The sequence below is a fragment of the Hemitrygon akajei genome, unplaced genomic scaffold, assembly GCF_048418815.1.
Source record: "Hemitrygon akajei unplaced genomic scaffold, sHemAka1.3 Scf000132, whole genome shotgun sequence".
Lineage (NCBI taxonomy): Eukaryota > Metazoa > Chordata > Chondrichthyes > Myliobatiformes > Dasyatidae > Hemitrygon > Hemitrygon akajei.
The window spans coordinates 556,354-579,636 of NW_027332018.1; the positions used below are offsets into that span (position 1 = coordinate 556,354).

The 23,283-nt window shown below is 46.6% G+C and overlaps 1 protein-coding gene across 1 annotated transcript in view; it reads left to right on the forward strand.

The window, feature by feature from the left end:
- Nucleotides 1-65: 65 nt before the first annotated feature.
- LOC140723743 (C-type lectin domain family 9 member A-like) overlaps nt 66-23,283 on the forward strand; it is a 29,022-nt gene continuing 5,804 nt past the window's right edge. Inside the window, exons 1-7 of the mRNA XM_073038288.1 lie at nt 66-174; nt 1,297-1,365; nt 5,036-5,155; nt 15,439-15,555; nt 18,725-18,829; nt 22,028-22,170; nt 22,526-22,590. Coding sequence (XP_072894389.1) covers nt 108-174; nt 1,297-1,365; nt 5,036-5,155; nt 15,439-15,555; nt 18,725-18,829; nt 22,028-22,170; nt 22,526-22,590 — 686 coding nt within the window. The 5' untranslated portion in view covers nt 66-107. The remainder of the gene's footprint in view (nt 175-1,296; nt 1,366-5,035; nt 5,156-15,438; nt 15,556-18,724; nt 18,830-22,027; nt 22,171-22,525; nt 22,591-23,283) is intronic.

The following is a 23,283-nucleotide window of genomic DNA, read 5'->3' on the forward strand; positions in this document are numbered from 1 at the left end:
AGCTCGTGTTTGTTGGCGTCGGTCTGACTCCCTTGTCTAAACAGGCTTCCTCTGACAATGGCTGCTTCTCCTTCCTGAGTTCAGAGACGCAGAGAATCCTCGACAGGATGGACGACAGCGAGACTGACATGAATAGGAAACCTACAAAAACTGGCTCACTGGCTCCTTCCCGAGGTGAGTGGGGCAGAAAGACAGAGGGAGGGAGTTTCAGTCTGAGACTGCCTCCCAGAGCGTGTGATGGACAGTGTGGATGGAAACCCCCTCTGCGTTTGACCCCGGGGGTCTGCGATGGCACAGTGGGGAGGGAGCATCACTCTGTGCCTGAGCCCAGGACTGTGAGCCGCTGCAGCGGGAGATTCACTCTGTGTCTGACGCCGGGAGTGTGTGATGGAACAGTCTGGTGATCCCCGGTGTGCGCGCTGGGTCGATGATGAGGAAGCATCAGCCAATTTGAACCTGACTGTTTTGCTCCCAGCTGAACCTGATGTATCGTACGTGGAGCCTAAATTCAAGACCCTCTCTGCTCCCCTGTTCCGTAGAGATGGAGCTCAGTTTCATCTTTGTTGCCTTGACTGTGTTCATGCAACGTGTCCATTCCTGTCGAGAGATCTCAGGGCAAACTTACGGCTGACGCTAACGATTCGCTGTTTGAGAATATTTCGGAGGGAACTCGCAGGAGTGATGTCTAGGAGGGAGCAATTTGAAAGGATGAGAGGGTGTCTGCTCTCTAACTATCTGCCAGCATCTCTCTACTCCTTCTTCCCATTATCTCTTCCCTCTCTCATTGCTCACTTTCTCAGTCCTCTCCCTTCTGTCACCCTCCCCCGGTCTCCCACTCTCGCTCTCCATTCTGCACTCTTTCCCTCACTCTCTCATTCCGTTTGTCTCTTCCACCCTCCTTCTCCCAGTTTTCTCCTCCCTTCACTTTCTACTCACTCACCCCTCTATATTGCTTCTCAATCTTACTCTACCCGCTGACTACCTCACTCCCTTCTTTGTCCTCATTTACTCCCACTTTATCCCCTCACTCTGCCCTATCTCTCCTCGTTCTCTTTTCCCGATTCTTTTGCATTTTCCATCCCATCGACCCTCTTCGACCTCTCAAGCACAGCATTTCCCCCTCTCTGTCGTTGAACTCCCTGTCTCGCTTCCCTCTCTTGCCTCTCTCCCTTCATCCCTCTTGTATTCCGCTAACTCTCTACCCCACCTCTCTGTACTCTCTTCCCTTCCCTCTGCACCTCACTGTCCCCGATTCTCTACCGCGCTATCTCATCCTTGTCCATCGCTATCTCGCAGACCATCAAACCTCCACCTACACCGAGCTGAACATTCGGAAAGTCGAATGCCTCACCAATACACAAACAGGTCAGTGATGCAACAACGACGTCATTCTGGAGGGCTCACATGTCATACTCCCAAAGGCCCCAGTGTGTGAGGCATTCTTCTCCACCAAATCCCTGGCAGCACGTTCCACAGACTGAACACCACCTGGTTAACAAAGGCTTGTCAATCGGCTCACCAGTTGAATCTACTTCCCCTCTCTCCTTATACCTGTGCGCTCTGGTCCTCGATTGTCCAAGTCCAGGGGAAATAATTGCGCCCATTCACTCTGTCTGTGCTCCTCGTGTCTTTATATTCCCCTGAAAGATCATCCCTGCTCTACAAGGAATAAAGTCACAATCAACCCAATCTCTTTCCCTAACTCAGTCCCTGGAGTCCCGGCAACGACGTCGAAAATCTCCACGTGCACTCATTTCCAGTTCGATGACATCTTTCCGGGAACATGGAAGAGTGTCAGGGAAGTGATGCCTGTGCAGTGAAAATTAGGAATGAGATGGTGCTCAGGACGATTAATGGTCTGAGGGTGGATAAATCTCTATACCAGATGGAATGCAACCTTGGGTTCTGAAGGAAGTAGCTGGACAGATTACAGAGGCATTAATAATGATCTTTCAAAACTTGATAAATGCTGGCATTGTACCGAATGACTGAAAAAGTTAATCCGCTATTTAGGAAGCATGTACGCAGCAGAAAAGGGAACCATAGACCTGTTAGCCTGACAGCAGAGGCTGGGAAGTTGCTGGAATTCATTGTTATAGATGATGTTACATCATCTACCTGGAGGCAAATTATAAGATAGATTTGACGTGGATAGGCTTTATACTGAGAGTAGGGGAGATTCAAACAAGAGGACATGATTTGAGAGTTAAGGGGCAAAAGCTTAGGGGTAACACGAGGGAAAACTTCTTTACTCAAAGAGTTGTAGCTGTGTGGAACGAGCTTCCAGCAGAAATGGAGTCGATATTGTAATTTTTAAAAATGTATAGGTATATGGACAGGAAAGGAATAGAGGTTTAAGGTTAACACGAGGGGGAATTTCTTTACTCAGAGAGTGGTAGCTGTGTGGAAAGAGTTTCCAGTAGAAGTGGTAGAGGCAGGTTCGGTATTGTCATTTGAAGTAAAATTGGATAGCTATATGGACAGGAAAGGAATGGAGGGTTACGGGCTGAGTGTGGGCCAGTAGGACTAGGTGACAGTAAGCGTTCGGCACGGACTAGAAGGGCCGTGATAGCCCGTTTCCATGCTGAAATTGTTATATGGTTATACGAGGATATCCGCAGATGCTGGAACTTCAAACAACACACACACATCAAAATGCTGGTGGAACACAGCAGGCCAGGCAGCATCTATAGGGAGAAGCATTGTCGACTTTTCGGGCCGAGACCCTTCGTCAGGACTAACAGAGAGGAACGAGAAAAAGTAAGAGATATGAAAGTAGCAAGGGGAGGGGGAAATGCGAAATAATAGAAGATCGGAGAGGGTGGGGTGAAGCTTAGAGACGGAAAGGTCATTGGTAAAAGGGATACAGTGATGGAGAAGGAAAAGGATCATTGGACGGGAGGTCCAGGGAGAAATAAAAGGGGAGGAGAGCACCAGAGGAAGATGGAGGACAGGCAGAGTGATGGGGAGAAAGGGAGAATAAAAGGAGGGGGGGGAACTAAATATATCAGTGATGTGGTAAGAAAGGGAGGAGGGTTTTAAAGCGCTTTTAAGGAATATAAAGTGGATAAATCTCAGGAGCCTGAGAGGATATTCACTAGGACCTTGAGGGAGGTTAGTGTAGAAATATCAGGGACGCTGACAGAAATATTTTAAATGTCATTGGAAGCAAGGATGGTGCCGGCAGATTGGCGTATTGCTCATATGATGCCATTGTTTAAAATGGGTTCTAAGAGTAAACCTATCAATTATCGGTCTGTCAGTATGACGTCAGTGTTGGGTAAATTATTGGAAAGTATTCTTAGAGATGATATATACAATTATCTGGATAGACAGGGTCTGATTAGGAACAGTCAACATGGATTTGTGCGTGGAAGGTCATGTTTGACAAATCTTATTGAATTTTTGAAGAGGTTATGAGGAAAGTTGACGAGCGTAAAGTAGTAGATGTTGTCTATATGGACTGCAGTAAGGCCTTTGACAAGGTTCCAAAAGGAAAGTTAGTTAGGAAGATTCAATCGCTAGGTATTAATATTGAAGTAGTAAAATGGATTCGACAGTAGCGGATGGGAGATGCCAGAGAGTAGTGTTGGATAACTGTTTGTCAGATTCGAGGCCAGTGACTAGTGGCGTGCCTCAGGGATCTGTACTGGGTCAAATGTTGTTTGTCATATATATTAATGATCAGGATGATGGGTTGGTAAATTGGATTAGTAAGTATGCAGATGATACTAAGGTAGGTGGCGTTGTGGGTAATGAAGTAGGTTTTCAAAATTTGCAGAGAGATCTAGTCCAGTTAGAAGAGTGGGCTGTACGATGGCGGATGGAGTTTAATGCTGATAAGTGTGAGGTGCTACATTTTGGTAGGAATAATCCAAATAGGGCATACATGGTACATTGTAGGGCATTGAAGAATTCAGTAGCACAGAGTGATCTAGGAATAATGGTGCATAGTTCCTTCAAGGAGGAATCTTATGAGCATAGGGCGGTGAATAAATCTTTTGGTATTTTGGCCTTTATAAATCAGTGCATTGTGTTTCGGAGTTAGGTAATGTTAAAATTGTACAAGACATTGGTAAGGCGGTATCTGGAGTATTGTGTACAGTTCTGCTCACCGAATTATAGGAAAAATGTCAACAAAATAGAGAGAGTACAGAGAAGATTTACTAGAATTTTACCTGAGTTTCAGCACCTAAGTTACAGGGAAATGTTGAACAAGTTGTGTCTTTATTCTTTGGAGCGTAGAAGGTTGTGGGGGGGGGGGGCTTGATAGAGTTATTTAAAATTATGAGGGGCACAGATAGAGTTGACGTGGATAGACTTTTTTTCCATTGAGAGTAGGGGAGATTCAATCAAGAGGACATGAGTTGAGAGTTAGGGGGCAAAAGTTTAAGGGTAACAGGAGGGATAATTTCTTTCTTCAGAGAGTGGTAGCTGTGTGGAACGAGCCTCCAATAGAAGTAGTAGACGCAGGTTCGGTATTGACATTTAAATTAAAATTGGATAGATATATGGACAGGAAAGGAATCGAGGGCTATGGGCTGAGTGCGGTTCGGTGGGACTAAGTGAGGAAGCGTTCCGCACGGACCAGAAGGGCGTAGATGGCCTGTTTCCGTGCTGTAATTGTTATATGGTTATATGTTTATAGGGGCATTAACGGAAGTTAGAGAACTCAATGATATGCCATCAGGTTGGAGGCTGCCCAGCCGGTATACAAGGTGTTGTTCCTCCAACCTGAGTGTGGTTTCATCTTGACAGTAGAGGAGGGCATGGATAGACATATCGGAATGGGAATGGGACATGGAATTAACATGTGTGGCCACTGGGAGATCCTGCCTTCTCTGGCGGACAGAGCTTAGGTGTTCAGCGTAACAGTCTCCCAGTCTACGTCGGGTCTCACCAATATATAAAAGGCCACACTTCCACATCTCCCTCATATTTTCTCCCAGTCTCTCACTCCGCCCGACCCGATTCTCGACCTGTCCCTGGCCCTTCTGTTTGTCTTTCTCTCACATTCTCTTGCATTCTCTTCCAGATGGTCTGGACCCCACCTACTCTCTGCTGAACTTTCGCCGAAATGAACCTCACAACGCTAAGAATGTAGATCCTTCTATTGCGTCGGGGCCAGGAGAAATGTCAGTGACTGCTCCGGCAGGTCAGAGTTCACGTTGATGACGCCATTCTGAAGGGTCCACATGCTATACGCACAAGTATACAAACGCTAATACATCTGCATCGACCATTTCTCTGGCAGTTCCTTCCACAGACGGAGCACTGTCTGATTAAAAAAACAGTGTTACTCTGGCCCGCAGTTAAATCTCTTTCTGCTATCACCTCAGAACTGTGCGCTCTGATCCTCGATTCTCCAAGTCGATAGAAAATGACTCTGCGCATTCACCATAAGTCAGTCACAGAAACATTGAAACTTAGAAAGTAGGTGCAGGAGTAGGCCATTCGGCCCCTCGAGCCTCCACCGCCATTCAGTATAATCATGGCTGATCATGGAACTCAGAACCTTGTACATGCTTTCTCTCCATACCCCCTGATTCCTTTAGCGACAAGGGCCATATCTAACTTCCTCTTAGATCTAGCCAATGAACCGGCCTCAACTATTTCCTGTGGCAGCCAATTCCACAGATTCACCGCTCTCTGTGTGAAGAGATTTTTCCTCATCTCGGTCCTAAAAGGCTTCCGCTTTATCCTTAAACTGTGACCCCTCGTTCTGGACTTCCCCAACATCGGAAACAAGCTTCCTGAATCTAGCCTATCCAATCCCTTTAGAATTTTATACGTTTCAAAAAGATCCCCCCTCAATCTTCTAAATTCCTGTGAGTATAAGCCTAGTCGATCCAGTCTTTCTTCATATGAAAGTCCTGCCATCACAGGAATCGATCTGGTGAACCTTCTCTGTACTCCCACTGTGGCAAGAATGTCTTTCCTCAGATTAGGGGACCAAAACTGCACACAATATTCTCGGTGCTATCTCACCAAGGCCTTGTACAACTGCAGTAGAACCTCCCTGCTCCTGTACTCAAATCCTTTAGCTATGAATGCCAACATATCATTTGCCTTTTTCACCGCCTGCTGTACCTGCATGTCCACCTTCAATGACTGTTATACAATGACACCCAGGTCTCGTTGAACCTCCCCTTTTCCTAATCGGCCACCGTTCAGATAATAATCTGTTCTCCTGTTCTCGCAACCAAAGTGGATAACCTCACATTTATCCACATTAAATTGCATATGCCATAAATTTGCCCACTCACCTAACCTTTCCAAGTCACCCTGCATCCTCTTAGCATTCTCCTCACAGCTAACACCGCCGCCCAGCTTCGTATCATCCACAAACTTGTAGATGCCGCATTTAATTGCCTCATCTAAATAATTAATATATATTGTAAACAACTGGGGTCCCAGCACTGAGCCATGTGGTACCCCACTAGTCACTGCCTGCCATTCTGAAAAGGTCCTGTTTACTCCCACTCTTTGCTTCCTGTCTGCCAACCAATTCCCTATCCACATCGATACCATACCCCCAATACCGTATGCCTTAAGTTTGCACACTAATCTCCTGTTTGGGACCTTGCCAAAAGCCTTTTGAAAAGCTAAATATACCACACCCACTGGCTCTCCCCTATCCACTCTACTAGTTCAATCTTCAAAAAATTCTATACGATTCGTCAGACATGATTTTCCTTTCACAAATCCATGCTGACTTTGTCCGATGATTTCACCTCTTTCCAAATATGCTGTTCTCAAATCTTTGATAACCGACTCTAGCATCTTCCCCACCACCGATGTCAGACTCACCGGTCTATAATTCCCCAGCTTTTCTCTCCCTCCTTTTTTAAAAAGTGGAGTTACATTAGCCACCCTCCAATCTTCAGGAACTAATCCAGAATCTAAGGAGTTTTAAAAAATTATCACTGGAGTCTGGGCAATATTCCCGTAAAGCTCCCACTGCAATATTTGCTGCTCAGCGGCATTTCACCTGGAGCAGGTGGACAAATACTGAACACTGTACTCCAAGGTCGGCCTACCCTCCATCCTGCCCAAATGCAAAGTGACCTCTCGACTCAGGGCCTTCATTGATAACGATGGAATCTTCACGGCCTTATCTATGCTTGACCTCAATTTCTGGGAACCGTTTTCCCGTAGCCCTGGGTCCGTCTATAACACTCCCCAGGGTTACTCCTCTTCACTGTGAATGTCCCTCCCTGGCTTGTCTTCCTCAAATACTACAGCTCGCACATCCGAAATAAATTGTATTTGCTGCTGCTCGGCCCAGTTTCCCAGCTAATCGACATCCCACTGTAAGAGATAACCGTCTGCACCGTTTATCACGTCATCTACACGCTTATCAAGCGCGTCTAGTGCAATCTGTTATAAATGGTCGATATAGTTGACAGAGATCCCGGGTCCCACTAGCGACCTTCTGGTATACACGGCTAGTGAGCGGCCTCCAGTCTGAGAAGCGAACTTCAACCCTTAACCTTTGCTCCAACTGCCTAGCCAATAGAATGCCCAGTCATCCATCGCTCATTACTTCAGTGCTTCTCCATCATCCAATGCGATATACAATCCGGGAACTTGTTAGTCAGTGCATATTATCTCTGCCAATGCGCACAAATCAGTCAGTCAAATTTCGCAGTGCCGCCCACCATTCTACAGAGTAACCCACTAATTGGAAACATTAAATGCCTTATTGAATTCCCTACTCATCAAGTGCACTTCCCTGTTCTCATGAACCGCCCTGGTTCCTCACTTAAAATATAGAATCTGCTTCACCCGTGACAGCAAGAAACTGCTGAGCGTTCTGAAAAGAACCCAGTCTATCTCGGAAAACAGCGTCCCTTCCATGAACTCCGTCCACAGTTCCTGGTGCCTCGATGAAGCAGCCAGCAGCATCACAGAGCCACCTCCAGCCACGCCGGCCATTCTGTCTTCTGCACCTTCCCATTAGGAACCATAGAACTATAGAACATTAGAACACTGAAACGGGCCTCTTGGCCCTTCTTGGCTGTGCCGAACCAATTTTCTCCCTAGTCCCTCTGACCTGCACCTAGCCCATATCCCTCCATACACCTCTCATCCACGTACCTGTCCAGGTTTTTTTTTAATGTGAAAAGTGAGCCGGCATTTACAACTTCATCTGGCAGCTCATTCCACATTCCCACCACTCTCGATGTGAAGAAGCCCCCCGCCTCTTAATCTTCCCTTTAAACTTTTCCTCCTTCAACCTTAACCCATGTCCTCTTTTTTTTTTCCTCCAGCCTCAGTGGGAAAAAAAAACCTGCTTGCATTTGCTCTATCTATAGATATCAAAATTTGATGTACCACTATCTTATCTCCCCCATTCTGTTACGCTCCAGGAAATAAAGTCCGAAACTCTTCAACCTTTCTCTGTAACTCAGTTTCTCATGTCCCGGCAACACCTTTGTAAACCTTCTCTGCACTCTTTCAATCTTATTAATATCCTTCCTGTCATTCGGCAGACAAAACCGCACACAATTCTCCAAATCCGGCCTCACTAATACCTTATACAACCTCACCATAACATTCCAACTCTTATTCTCAATACTTTGATTTATAAATGCCAATGTACCAAAAACACTTTTTACTACGCTATCTACCTGTGACGCCACTTTTAAGGTTTTTTTTATTTGAATTGCCAGATCTCTCTGTTCGACTGCACTCCTCAGTGCCATACCATTTACCTTGTATGTTCTAACTTGTTTTTTCCCTCCAAAGTACGATACCTCACACCTCTTTATAAAACTCCATCTGCCATTTTTCAGCCCATCTTTCTACGTAGTCCAGATCCCGCTGCAAGCTTTGAATACCTTCCTGACTGTCCACTATTCCTCCAGTCTTTGTATCATCAGCAAATTAGCTGATCCAATTTAACATCCAGATCATTGATATAAATGACAAATAACAATGGACCCAGCACCGATCCCTATGTTACAATACTCGTCAGAGGCCTCCACTCAGAGTAGCAATCCTCCACTACCATTCTCTGACTTCTCCATATTGAGTCAATGTCTAATACAATTTACTAACTCACCATGAATACCTAGCGACTGAATCTTCCTAACTAACCTCCCATACTGGTCCATGTAGACAACATCCACTACCTTCCCGTCATCTACTTCCCTTGTAACCTCCTTGAAAATCTCTAATACATTTGTTAAACATGTGTTACCACGCAAAAAAGCCATGTTGACTCTCCCTAATAGTGACTATCTATCTAAATACTTGTAGATCGTATCCCTCTGTACTCCTTCCAATAATTTACCTGCTACCGACGTCAAACCTACCGGCCTATAATATCAGGGAACACACACAAACTGCTGGTGGAACGCAGCAGTCCAGTCTGCATTTATAGGAAGAAGTACAGTTGTCAGTTCTGTCCGAGGCCCTTTGGCAGGACTAACTGAAAGAAAAGGTAGTAAGTGATTTGAAAGTAGGAATGGGAGGTGAAATCCGAAATGATAGAAGAAGACAGGAGGGGATGTTGTGAAGCTGAGAGCTGCAAACGTGATTGGCAAAAGGGATGCGGAGCTGGAAAGGTTCGTTGGATGGGAGGCCCAGGGAGAAGGAAAGGGAGGAGGGGAGCACCAGAGGGAGATAGAGAACAGTCAAAGGGTGATGGGCAGAGAGAGAGAGAGAAGAATAAAAATGAAGTGAGGTAAAATCAATAAATCAGCGATGGGGTAAGAAGGGGAGGAAGAGCATTAACGGAAGTTGGAGAAGTCAATGTTCGTGCCATCAGGTTGGAGGCTACCCAGACGAAATTTAAGGTGTTGTTCCTCCAACCTGAGTGTAGCTTGATCTTGACAGTAGAGGAGGCCGTGGATAGACATATCAGAATGGGAATGGGACATGGAATTAAACTGCGTGGCCACTGGGAGATCCTGCTTCATCTGGCGGACAGAGCGTAGGTGTTCAGCCAAACCGCCCCCAGTCTGCGTCGGGTCTCAGCAATATATAAAAGGCCACACCGGGAGCACCGGATGCAGTATACCACACCAGCCGACACACAGGTGAAGGATCTCCTCACCTGGAAGGACTGTCTGGGGCCCTGAATGGTGGTGACCAAGGAAGTGTAAGGGCAGGTGCAACACTTGTTCCATTTACAAGGATAACTGCCAGGAGGGAGATCGGTGAGAAGGGATGGGGGGGGGGGGACGAGTAGACAAGGGAGTCGCATAGGGAGCGATCCCTGCAAAAAGCAGAAAGGGTGGGGAAGGAAAAATGTGCTTGGTAGTGGGATCCCGTTGGAGGTGGCTGAAGTTACCTTTCTCTGCCCATCGCTCTCCTCCTCTGCCTCCCTCTATCCTCTCACTCCCTATTCCCCTCATCCTTTCTCTTGCTGTTTCAGCCGCTTTCTCCCCCCTCACTTTTGCTCCTCTCTTCTCTATCTTCTCATTCCTCGTTCTCCCCTTATTCCTTCCCCCATTCTCTACTGTTCTCACTTTCTACTTTATCTGCCTGTCCGACTGTCTCCCTGACGGTCTTAACTCCCCCTACTCAGAGATGAACTTCGGGAAAGAGCAACCCCGAATCGATGAGGACGAAGGTCGTCCCATTGCCTCGGGATCAGGCGGGCTCTCAACTACTGCACAAGCAAGTCAGAGTTGACAGCAGTTACGTCATTCCAAAGGTGTCACATGACGAACTCCCAAGTGTCCATGTTTCTAATTCATCTGCCTCGACAGCTTCCTCTGTTAGCTCGTTCCATAGGTTGAACACCATCTGGATAAAAATGATTGTCACTTGACATCCTCATTAAATCCCTTCCCCAGTCACCGTAGACCTGTGCTCTCTGGTCCTCGATTCTCCTTGTCTAGGGAAAATTTCCGTATTAACCGCTCGTGGTTTTATACCCCTGTGTAAGGTCACCCCTACTCTCCATATCTATAACCATATAGCAATTACAACACGGAAACAGACCATCTCTGCCCTTCTAGTACGTGCCGAACGCTTACTCTCACCTAGTCCCATTTACCCGCACTCAGCCCATAACCCTCTACTCCTTTCCTGTCCATATACCTATCCAATTTTACTTTAAGTGACAATACCGAACCTGCCTCTACCACTTCTACTGGAAGCTCGTTACACACAGCTACCACTCATTGAGTAAAGAAATTCTCCCTCGTGTTGCCCTTGAATATTTGCCCCCTAACTCTCAACTCATGTCCTCTTGTTTGAATCTCCGCTAATCTCAATGGAAAAACCCTATCCACGTCAGCTCTATCTATCCACCTCATAATTTTAAATACCTCTATCAAGTCCGCCCTCAACCTTCTACACTCCGAAGAATAAAGACACAACTTGTTCAATCTTTCACTGTAACACAGGTGCTGAAAACCAGGTAACATTCTAGTAAATCTTCTCTGTACTCTTTTTATTTTGTTGATATCCTTCCTATACTTCGGTGACCAGAACTGTACAAAATATTCCAAATTCGGCCTAAGCAATGCCTTGTACAATGTTAACATTACATCCCAACTCCTATAATCAATTCTCTGATTTATAAAGGCCAACATTCCAAAAGCTTTCTTCACCTCCCTATCCACATGAGATTCCACCTTCAGTGAACTATGCACAATTATTCCTAGATCACTCTGCTCTACCGCATTTTTCAAAGCCCTACCATTTACCATGTATGTCCTAGTTGGATTATTCCTACCAAAATGTAACACCTCCCTCTTAAACTTTTCCCAGCATTAAACGCGATCTGCCATCTTTCAGCCCACTCTTCTAACTGGCCTAAATCTCCCTGCAAACTTTGAAAACCTAACTTCATTCTCCACAACACCATCGACCATAGTAACATCTGCATACTTACTAATCCCATTTATAACCCCATCATCCAGACCATTAATGTATCTGACAAAGAACATTGAACCCGGTACAGATCCCTGAGGCACAGCACTAGTCGCCGGCCTCCAAACTGACAGTTATCCACCACTAGTCTCTGGCATCTCCCATCCAGCTACTGTTGAATCCATTATACTACTTCAATATTAATACCTAAAGATTGAACCTTCCTAACTAACCTTCCGTGCTTAACCTTGTCAAAGGCCTTACTGAAGTCCATATAGACAACATCCACTGCTTTACCTTCGTCAACGTTACTCGTAACCTCCTCAAAAATTCAATAAGGTTTGTCAAACATGACCTTCCACGCACAAATCGATGTTGACTGTTCCTAATCAGACACTGTCTATCCAGATAATTCTATATACCATCTCTAAGAATACTTTCCATTAAGTTACCCACCACTGACGTCAAACTGACAGGCCTATAATTGCTAGTTTTACTCATAGAATCCTTTTTAAACAATGTAACCACATGAGAAATACGCTAATCCTCCGGCACCATCCCCGTTTCTAATGACATTTGAAATATTTCTGTCAGAGCCCCTGCTATTTCTACACTAACCTCCCTCAAGGTCCTAGGGAATATCCTGTCAGGACATGGAGATTTATATACTTTTATATTCCTTAAAAGCGTCAGGACTTTTTGCTCTTTAATCAATATAGTTTCCCTAACTTCCCTACTCGTTTCTTACACAATTCAATCTCCTTCCCTTAGTGAATACTGAAGAAAAGAAATTGTTCAAAATCTCCCCTATTTATTTCGGCTCCACACATTGCTGTCCACTCTGATTGTTTAAGGGACCAATTTTATCCCTCACTATCCTTTTGCTATAAATATAACTGCAGAAACCTTTCGGATTTATTTTCACTTTACTTGCCAAATCTACCTCGTATCTTCATTTAGCTTTTCTAATTTCTTTCTTAAGATTTTTCTTGCATTCTTTATGTTCCTCGAGCACCTCATTTACGCCATGCTGTCTATATTTATTGTAGATATCTCTCTTTTTCCTAACCAAGTTTCCAATATCCCCTTGAAAACCATGGCTCTATCAAACGTTTAACCTTTCCTTTCAAACTAACAGCAACATAAAGATTCTGTACGCTCAATATTTCATCTTTAAATGACCTCCATTTCTCTATTACATCCTTCTCATAAAACAGGTTGTCCCAATCCACTCCTTCTAACTCCATTCGCATCTCCTCAAGGTTAGCCTTTCCCCAATCAAAAATCTCATCCCTGGGTCTAGTCCTATCGTTCTCCATAATTATATTGAAACTAATGGCATTGTGATCACTGGACCCATAGTGCTCCCAAACACGTACCTCCGTCTCCTGACCTATTTCATTCCCTAACAGGAGATCCAACACTGCCCCTTCTCTAGTTGGTTCTTCTATGTATTGCTACAAAAAATAACCTGCACACATTTTACAAACTCCAAACCATTAATCCCTTTTACAGTATGGGCTTCCCACTTTATCAGTGGAAAATTAATTTCTCCCACAATCACAACCCTGTGCTTTCTACACATATCTGCAATCTCCTTGCAAATGTGCTCCTCCAATTCTCGCTCCTCATTAGGTGGTCTATTAATACACCCCTGTAAGTGTTACTATACCTTTCCCATTCCTCAATTCCACCCAATTAGTCTCCCTAGACGAGCCCTCTCATCTATCCTGCCAGAGCACCGCTGTAGTATTTTCTCTGACAAGCAACGCAACACCTATCCCTCTTGTCGCTCCGATTCTATCACACCTGAAGCAACGAAATCCAGGAATATTTAGTTGCCAATCACAGCCCTCCTGCAACCATGTTTCACTAATAGCCACAACATCATATTTCCATGTAGCAATCCATGCTCTAAGCTCATCCACCTTTCTCACAATGCTCCTAGCTTTAAAATAAATGCATTTAAGAAATTCTCCACCTCTTCCTCTCTGTTTATCTCTAACAGTAGAAAGAATAGTACTGTCTTCTTTTTCTTCCTTCTCCCATACATCTGTTCGTACACTCTGGTTCTCCTCCACCCTCATATCTAGTTTAAATCCTCTGGAGCCTCTTTAGAAAACCTACCTTCAGGAATATTTGTCCCCTTCCAGTTCAGATGTCAACCGCCCCGCCGGAACAGGTCCCACCTTCCCTGGAAAACTGCCCAATTATCTATAAATCTGAAGACCTCCCTCCTGTACCATGTATTCAGCCACGTGTTGATCTGCACTAACTTACTATTTCTAAACGCACCTGCATGTGACACTGATAACAATACTGAGATTGCTATCGTGGAGGTCCTGTCCTTTAACTTGGCACTTACTCCCTAAACTCCCCATTCATGATCTCCTCACTCTTCCTACCCACGTCATTGGTCCCTACATGGACCACGACATCCGGCTGCTCACCCTCCCTTTTGAGAATACTGAGAACTCGATCTGAGATATCGCGGACCCTTCATATTCGCCTTCTTAACCACAGAGTCAACCTGCGCAACTGCTTTGAGCTCGGACCCCAAGATCCCTCTGATTCTTCACACTGCCAAGAGTCTCACCATTAATACTACTGCCATCGTATTTGACCTATGAAAATGAACCACTTTACACTTAACTGTTTGAACTCCATCTACCACTTCTCAGCCCGATTTTGCATCTCGTCATTGTCCCGCTGTAACCTCTGACAGCCTTCCCACTATCCACAACACCCCAAACATTGCGTCATCAGCAAACGTACGAACCCATCCCTCCACATCTTCATCCAGTTCAGTTATAAAAGTCACGAAGAATAAGGGTCCCAGAACAGATCGCTGATACACTCCACTGGTGGCCGACTTCCACGCAGAACATGACCCGTCTACAACCACTCTTTGCCTTCTGTGGCAAGCCAGTTGTGGATCCACAAAGCAATATCCCCTGGATCCCATTACTCCTTACATTCTCAGTTTGGTTTGCATGGGGTACCTTATAAAATGCTTTGCTGAAATCCATATACACTACATCAACTGCTCTTCCTTATCAATCTGCTAGGTCACATCCCCACAAAAATGCAATCAGTCTCGTAAGGCACGATCTACAGTTTACAAAGCCATGCTGACAACTCCTAAACATATTATACCTCTCCAAATGTTCATAAATCCTTTCTCTCAGGATCTTCTCCATCAACTTATCAACAGCTGAGGTAAGACTAACTGGTCTATAATTTCCTGGGCTATCTCTTCTCCCTTTCTTGAATAAAGGAACAGCATCCGCAACCTTCCAATCCTCCGGACCCTCCCACGTCTCCATTGATGATGCAAAGATCAACGCCAAAGACTCAGCAATCTCTTTTCTCTCCCCCCACAGTAGCCTGCAGTATATTTCGTCCAGTACCGGCGATTTATCCAATTTGATGCGTTCCAAAGCTCCATTACATCCTCTTTCTAAACATCTACATGTTCAGGCTTTTCGGTCTGCTGCAAGTCATCACTACAATCACTAAGATACTGAAGTAAAGTATTCATTAAGTAGCTCCTATTATCTTCATAAATATTTATTGTGATATTATGGTCGTATGGTCTCTACACAGCTGCGCCAGAACGGGAGTCGGAAGTGAAGATCGGAAATAAACCGTACCGCCTTATCTGCCTACTCTGCCTTGTTACGTCAGCCCTCATCGTGACTGTGGCCGGTCTCTCGATCCATGGTGAGTGGAACGGTCTCCGGATGGAGTCAGACCGGAAACAAAGAGACTGGAATATATAGAGATTGTAAAACACAACAGTGAAATTAACACCCGATTTACCGTAACACCGATGGAAGAAGGCAGCATACATGAGGTTTAGGAAGCAAGGATCAGATGGGTCTATTGAGGAAAGTAGATTAGAAATAAAGGCTGTGGACAGAAAGAAGGGAGAAAGAGAAGTCCGTGTCGAGTAGGGTAAAGGAAAACCCCAAGGTATTCTTCAATTATGTGAAGAACAATAGGATGACAGGAGTGAAGGCAGGAGCGATTAGAGATAAAGGTGGGAAGATGTACCTGGAGACTGTGGAACTGAGCGAGGTCCTCAATGAATACTCGTCGGTATTCACCAATGAGAGGGAACTTGATGACGGTGAGGACAATATGAGGGAGTTTGATGTTCTGGAGTATGTTGATATTAGGGGAGAGGAGATGTTGTAGTTGATAAAATACATTCAGACGGATAAGTCACCGGAGCCCAACAGAATATTCTCCAGGCTGCTTCACGAGGGGAGAACCGAGATTATTGAGCCTCTGGGTAGGATCGTTATGTCCGCGTTGTCCACGGGAATGATCCGGGAGGATTGGACGGAGGCGCATTTTGCCCTCCTGTTCAATAAGGAGGTAGGGATAGTCCGGGTAATTATAACCCAGTAAGCCTTACGTCCGTGGTGGAAAAACAGTTGGAAAAGATTCTCTATGATAAAGCCTATGGGCATTTAGAGATCATGGTCTGAACAGGGACAGTCAGCAGGTCTTTGTGAAGGGCAGATCGTGTCTAACAAACCTGATAGAATTCTTTGAGGAGGTGACCAGGCATATAGATGAGGGTAGAGCAGTTGCATGTGATATATATGGAATTTAGTAAGGCATTTGACAAAGTTCCACACGGCAGAACTTATTTAGAAAGTCAGAAGGCATGGGATCCAGGGAAGCTTGGCCAGTTGGATTCACAATTGGCTTCCCTGCAGAAGGCAGAGTGTCGTGGTGGAGTGAGTACATTCGGATTGGAGGGCCGTGACTAGTGGTGTTCCAGAAGGATCGGTTCTGGACCCTCTGCTTTTCGTGATTTTATTAACGACATGGATGTGGAGATAGAAGGGCGGGTTGGCAAGTTTGGAGACGACACAAAGGTTGGTGGTGTTGTGGATAGTGAAGAGGACTGTCGAAGATTGCAGAGAGAATTTGATGGGATGCAGAAGTGGGCTGACGGGTGGCAGATGGAGTTCAACCCGGAGAGGCGTGAGGTGGTACACTTTGGAAGGAAAAACTCCAAGGGAGAGTACAAAGTAAATGGCAGGATACTTGGCAGTGTGGAGGAGCAGAGGGAACTGGGGGTACATGTCCACAGATCCCTGAAAGTTGCCTCACAGGTAGATAGGATAGTTAAAAGTATTATGTTTGTTAGCTTCCATAAGTCGAGGGATAGAGTTTATGAGTCGCGAGGTAATGATGCAGCTCCATAAAGCCCTGGTTAGGCCACACTTGGAGTACTGGTGTCCCGTTCTGATATCCTCACTGTAGGAAGGTTGTGGAAGCGTTAGAAAGTGTGCAGAGGAGATTTACCAGGATGCTGCCTGGTTCAGAGAGTATGCATTATAATCAGAGATTAAGGGAGCTAGGCCTTTACTCTTTGGAGGGATGGAAGATAAGACAAGACAAGATAGAGATATACAAGATATTAAGAGGATTAGATAGAGAGGACAGCAAGCACCTCTTCCCCAGGTCACCACTGCTCAAAACAAGAGGACATGGGTTTAAGGTAAGGGGTGGGATGTTCCAGGGGGATATTAGAGGTTTATTTTTACTGAGAGAGTGGTTGGTGAGTGGAATGCACTTCCTGTCTCAGTGGTGCAGGCAGATACACTAGTGATATTTAAGAGCCTACGAGACAGGTATATTGAGGAGTTTAAGGCGGCAGGTTATAAGGGAGGCAGCGTTTAAGGGGTCGGAACAACATTGTGGGCCTGTACTGTGCTGTACTATTCTATGTTCAATAACACGGACACACTTCTAACCGTGATGAAACACGGCCTTTCCCGGAACACAATCAGGACTCATGCTGACACCGACACGCCATTCACCATAACATCAACAATGCTGTTACCGTAGCACAGTCACGACCTTCAACGAGACTCTGATACACTCCTAACCGCGACACTGACGCCACCATCACCGTGACACACACGTGGCTGTCACACTGACAGCAACGTACCCCTCTCTGTAATATTGACAAGCCCTTGACGTTTAATTGATAAATTTCTTAATCGACACCGACACACACCTCACAGTGACACCGACACGCTCTTCAACGTGACACTGAGGTACCGTTACACCGTGACGCCTTCACGTACCTCAGCGCGATCCGCTCCACATCGCATCGTGACAAAGACTCACACGTCACTGAAACACCACTTACCGAAACAGTATCACTCCTCAACATAACACCGATGCACCGCTCACTGAGGCAATTACCCTCACCTCACCCTGACACAGGCAAACCCCTTAACAGATACCGACTACTGAATTCACAATGACACAATGACATCGACATTGAACTCTCCGTTGCACCGACGCACACCTCAGCGTGTCACTCTCACACACACCGTGGCAATGACATTTCTCTCACCGTGGCACTGACATACCCTTCTCTTTGCAACCAGCTCACCCCACACCATGACACCGTGACACGTCATTGTCACCTCCCGCCGGGGCACGGAAACTCCTATCACAGTGACAGCGACACGTTCCTCACAGCAACTCAGATATGCCCCGCACGATACTGACGCAGACCCCCATGGTAACAACAAAACCTTCACCGGGACATTGATATACCCCCTAGCGTGATATATACACGCCCCTCAAGTTGGCGCCGACAACTCTCACTGTGTCCAGAGCATATCCTTCACTGTGACAACATTCACTGTGACACTGACACAACACTCTCTGTGACCCGTTCGGTAGCGTGACGCTGACTCACGTGTCACTGTAAACGCTAAACATTCTTCACCATCTCTCTCAGTGTCTCAGATTCGTCAGTCTAAGGTCACCTCCGACCGAAACTACCATGAGTTAAACTCAACCCTTCAATCCAAGCTTTCTGCGCTCAACTCTAATCTGTCCGTTCTTAAAGGAATGCACAGCGATCTCCGTCACCAGTTCGCTGAGATGGAAACGAAGTACAGATCCGTCAACGAAACCAAGGCTCAAATCTGTGAATTGTTGACCAGCAGAAGAGGTGAGGCATCATCCCCCTCTTTCACCCGCTCCTCATCACAGGGCAGGCATAGAGAGAGGAAGCGTCACTCTGTGCTTGACATCGGGAGTGTGTGAAGAGATGGTATGGAGGATGATTCACTCTGTGTTTGACCTGGTGAGTGTGTGATGGGGCTGCGTGGAGGGAGTTTCCCTCTGTCACTGAATCTAGGAGAGTGTGATGGGACGTTGTGGAGGTGGATTCACTCTGTGTCTGAACTCTGGATTGTGAGACGTAACATTACAACTTCACTCTATGTCTCACTGCGGGAGTGTCTGATGGGACAGTATTGATCCAGCTTCACTGTGTGTCTGACAACGGGACTTTGTGATGGGACAGTCCCCAGAAAGATTCACCCCATCTCTGACCGCTGAAGTGTGTTATGGCACCTGGGAGAGAGCGCTTCACTCTGAATTCGGGAGTGTGCGACGAGACGGTGTAGCGGGGGCATCACTCTGTGTCTGAATCCGGGAGTGAGTAATGGGATCGCAGAGAGAGAGCGTCTGTGTCTGAATCTGGGACGGTGTGATGGGATGGTGTTGAGGGAGCATCGCTCTGTGTCTGACTCCCGGAGTGTGTAATGGGATCGTAGAGAGAAAGCGTCTGTGTCTGACTCCGGGACTGTGTGAGAGGACACTGCAGAGGGACTTTAATTCTATGTGACACAGGATTGTGTGATTCGATGTTCTGGAGCGAGTCTGCACCCGTCAGTGTGCCATGGGAGAGCGGGGCTGAACTTCGCTTTGTGTGTGATCACAGATGGGACGGTTGAGAGAGAGCTTCACTCTGTGACTCGCCAGAAGATGTGTGATGTATGGAGGGCGTAAGGAGGGAGATGTACACTGTGATAGGCTCGGGAGTGTGTGCTGGGATGATGTGCAGGGAGCTTCGCTCGTTCTCTGACCTCTGTGTTGTGTGATGTCACCGGGTAGAAAGAGCATCATACTGTTTCTGACCACGGGAGTATGCGGCGGGATCGTGCAGAGAGTGTTTCATTTCCTGTCTGACCACGGGGAGTGTGTTGGGGGAGTGTGGAGGGAGGCTCACTCTGTTTTGGTCCGCAGGTCTGCGTGATGGGAGAGCATGCAGTGAGCTTCACTCCATGTTTGACCCAAGGAGTGTGTGATAGTGTGGTGGAGAGAAAGCTTCACTCTGAGACTGACCCGGTCGTGTGTGATGGGACAGTGTGGTAGGAGAAATACTCTGTGTTTGACACTGGGAGAGTATAATGGGATCGTCAGACAATAGCTTCATTCTTCATCTATCCCTGAGAGAGTGTGACGTGACATTGTGGATTGAACCCAAATTTCTGTCTGACCAATCAGGAATGTGTGCGATTGAATGGTCTGCAGGGACCTTCACTCCATAACTGACACCGGGTGCCAGTGATGGGACGGTGCCGACGTAGTTTCATTGCGAGTCTGGGGGGAGATTCACTCTGTATCTGATCTCGGGAGTGTGTGGTGGGAGGGTGTGGGGGGAGATTCACTCTGTGTCTATCCGTAAGAGCGTGTGATTTGACAGTAAGCAGCGTGCAGTCTGAATCCATGAGTGTGTGATGGGGCCGTAGCAAGAGAGAGCTTCACTCTGTGTCTGACCCCGGGTGTGCATGATGTAATAGTATAAGGGATTTCCACTGTACGTTTAATGCTGGATTCTGTGACGGGACAGTGCTAAAGGAGGGTCCCTCAGTGTCTGGCAACGGGTTCCGTGATTGGAAATTTGCGGAGGGAGCTAATTCATATGTCTCACCCGGGAGTGTGTGACGGTACGGTAGGGAGTGAAATTCTATTTCTGTCTGTCCCTCAGGATCTCTGTGATACTATGGCGGAAAGGAGCTTTTAACTGACTCCTGAAGATTGTGATGGGGCGGAATTGAGGGAGCAACACCTGGTCAGGGGTCCCACGAATGTGTAATTGGGTGGCGTGGCGGGAGTTTCAATTTGAGTCTGACAGCAGGAGAGTGTGATGGGACGGCGTGAACGAGCTTCAGTTTGATTCTGACGACGGGAATGTGTGATAGAAGGGTGAGAGGGTAGTTTGTATTTGACCCCGGGAACGTATAATGGGGCACTTTCGAGGGTGTCTCACCCTGTGTCTGACCCCGGGAGTGTGTGATGGGACAGTCTGGAGTGAGCTTTACTCTGTGTCTGACACAGTGTGTTTGCGATGGGATGCTATGCACGGAGCATCACTCTGTGTCTAAACCCAGGAATGAGCTCAGGAGACTGAGGAGGGAACTTCACTCTATATTTTACCGGAGTGTCTGATGGGACATTGCAATACGGAGCTCACACTGGGTGAAACCCCTGGGAGTGTGATGGGACTGTATGGAGTGAGTGTCACTCTGCGTCTGACATCTGTCGACTGTGACAGGATGATGTGGAAGGAGCTTCACTTTGTGAATGACACAGTGTGCGTGTGATGGAGGGATCATCACTTATATCTGAACACAGGAGTATGTGATTGGACGGTGTGGAGGAAGCTTCACTCTGTTTCTGACAGGAGTGTGTGCTGGGACGGTCTGGTGGGAGCACTACTGTGACCGACCCAAGGATTGTGTGATGCGACAGTGTGGAGGGAGAATCATGCAGTGTCTGCCCCCTGGGGTATGCGATATGACGGGGTGGAGGAAGCTTCAAAGTGTCTGACGCCGGAAGTGTGTGATGGAACGATGTGGAGAGAGCTCCTTTCTGTGTCTGAACCCGGGAATGTGTGATGGGAGGGTGTCGAGGGAGCTTCACTGTGGGTCTGACCCCGGGATTGTGCGATCGGACGGTGTGGTGGGAGCTTCACTCTGTGTCTGACCACGGGAGTGTGTGATGAGACGGTGAGGAAGGAGATTCACTCTGTGTCTGACCACGGGAGTGTGTGATGGGACGGTATGGAGGGAGTTTCACTCTGTGTCTGACCCCGGGAGTGTGTGATGGGACGGTGTGCAGGGAGATTCACTCTGTGTCTGAACCCGGGAATGTGTGACGAGACGGTGAGGAGGGATCCTCTTTCTGTGTCTGATCCGGGAGTGTGTCAGGGGACCGGTAAGGAGTGGGTTTCATTCTGTACTTGACCAAGTGTGTGTGATGGGACGGTGAGGAGGGATTCTCTTTCTATGTTTGACTCACAGCGGATGTAATGGACCGTACGCAGCGAGATTCATTGTTCCTTCTTCCTATTTTCCAGAGCAAGAGTGTTCCCAGTCCTGGATCAGAAATGAAGGCGGCTGTTATTTTATAACCACGTTGAAATTTCCCTACGATAAAGCGAGGCTGTATTGCTGGGACTCTGATTCTAAACTTCTGGATATAAATTCGGCAGAAGAAGAGGTACGTGTCAGATCGACGGAAGGTATATCAACACCAGAGTGAAGCTCCCTCCACACCGTTTGATCTCACAATTCCGGTGTCAGACACAGAGTGAAGCTCCCTCCACATCGTCACATCACAGACTCCCGTGGTCGTACACAGAGAGTTCCCTACATACGGTCTCATTACACACTCCCGGGTTCAGACACAGAGTGAGGGTACCTCCACACCGTGGCATCACATTCTCCTGTGGTGAGACACAGAATTAATCTCCTTCAATACCATCTCTTCAAACTCTCCAGGTGCCAGACAGAAAGGGATGCTCTTTAAATTTTGTTCGAATTCAATCCTTAATAATAGCATTTTAATTTCACAGAATTTTGTTGTCAAAGCTGTCCGCGACCAAGTCAGTTCATATTGGATTGGAAAATGCAAGGACGGGTGAGATTTTGGATTTTGCATGTTTCTGAGAGAAAGTGGGTCGTCGGATTGATACAGGCTGCGAGAAGCGAGTGGGCAGTGGATTTATTTTGGGGACTGGCACAGGCTGCGGGAAGGTTGTGTGCAGTGGGATTAGTTTGTGGTCACACATGAGTTGCTAAAGGGAGTGGGCATTGGTATGAATTGGCGGATTGAGAAGGGCTGTGTGGAGAGAGTGGGAAATCGGGGCATTTTGGAGAGAGAGAAAGTTCTGCGGTGAGAGAATGGGCAATTGGATTTGTTTCGGAATCGACACGGACTGTTGGTAGAGAGTGTGCAGTAAAACTAATATAACCATATAACAATTACAGCACGGAAACAGACCATCCCGGCCCTGCTAGTCCGTGCCGAAAACTTAGTCTCACTAAGTTCCACCTACCTGCACTCAGCTCAGAACCCTCCATTCAATTCCTGTCCAAAATCTATTTTTCTTTTAAATGACAGAATCAAACTTGCCTCTACCAGTTCTACTGGAAGCTCGTTCCACACAGCTACCTCTCTCTGGGTAAACAAGTGTTGTCCTTAAACTTTTGTCTGTTAACTGTCAACTCATGTCCTCTTGTTCGAATCTCCCATACGCTCAATGGAAAATGCCTGTCTACGTCAACTCTACCTTTCCCCTTCATAATTTTAAATACCTCTATCAAGTGCCCC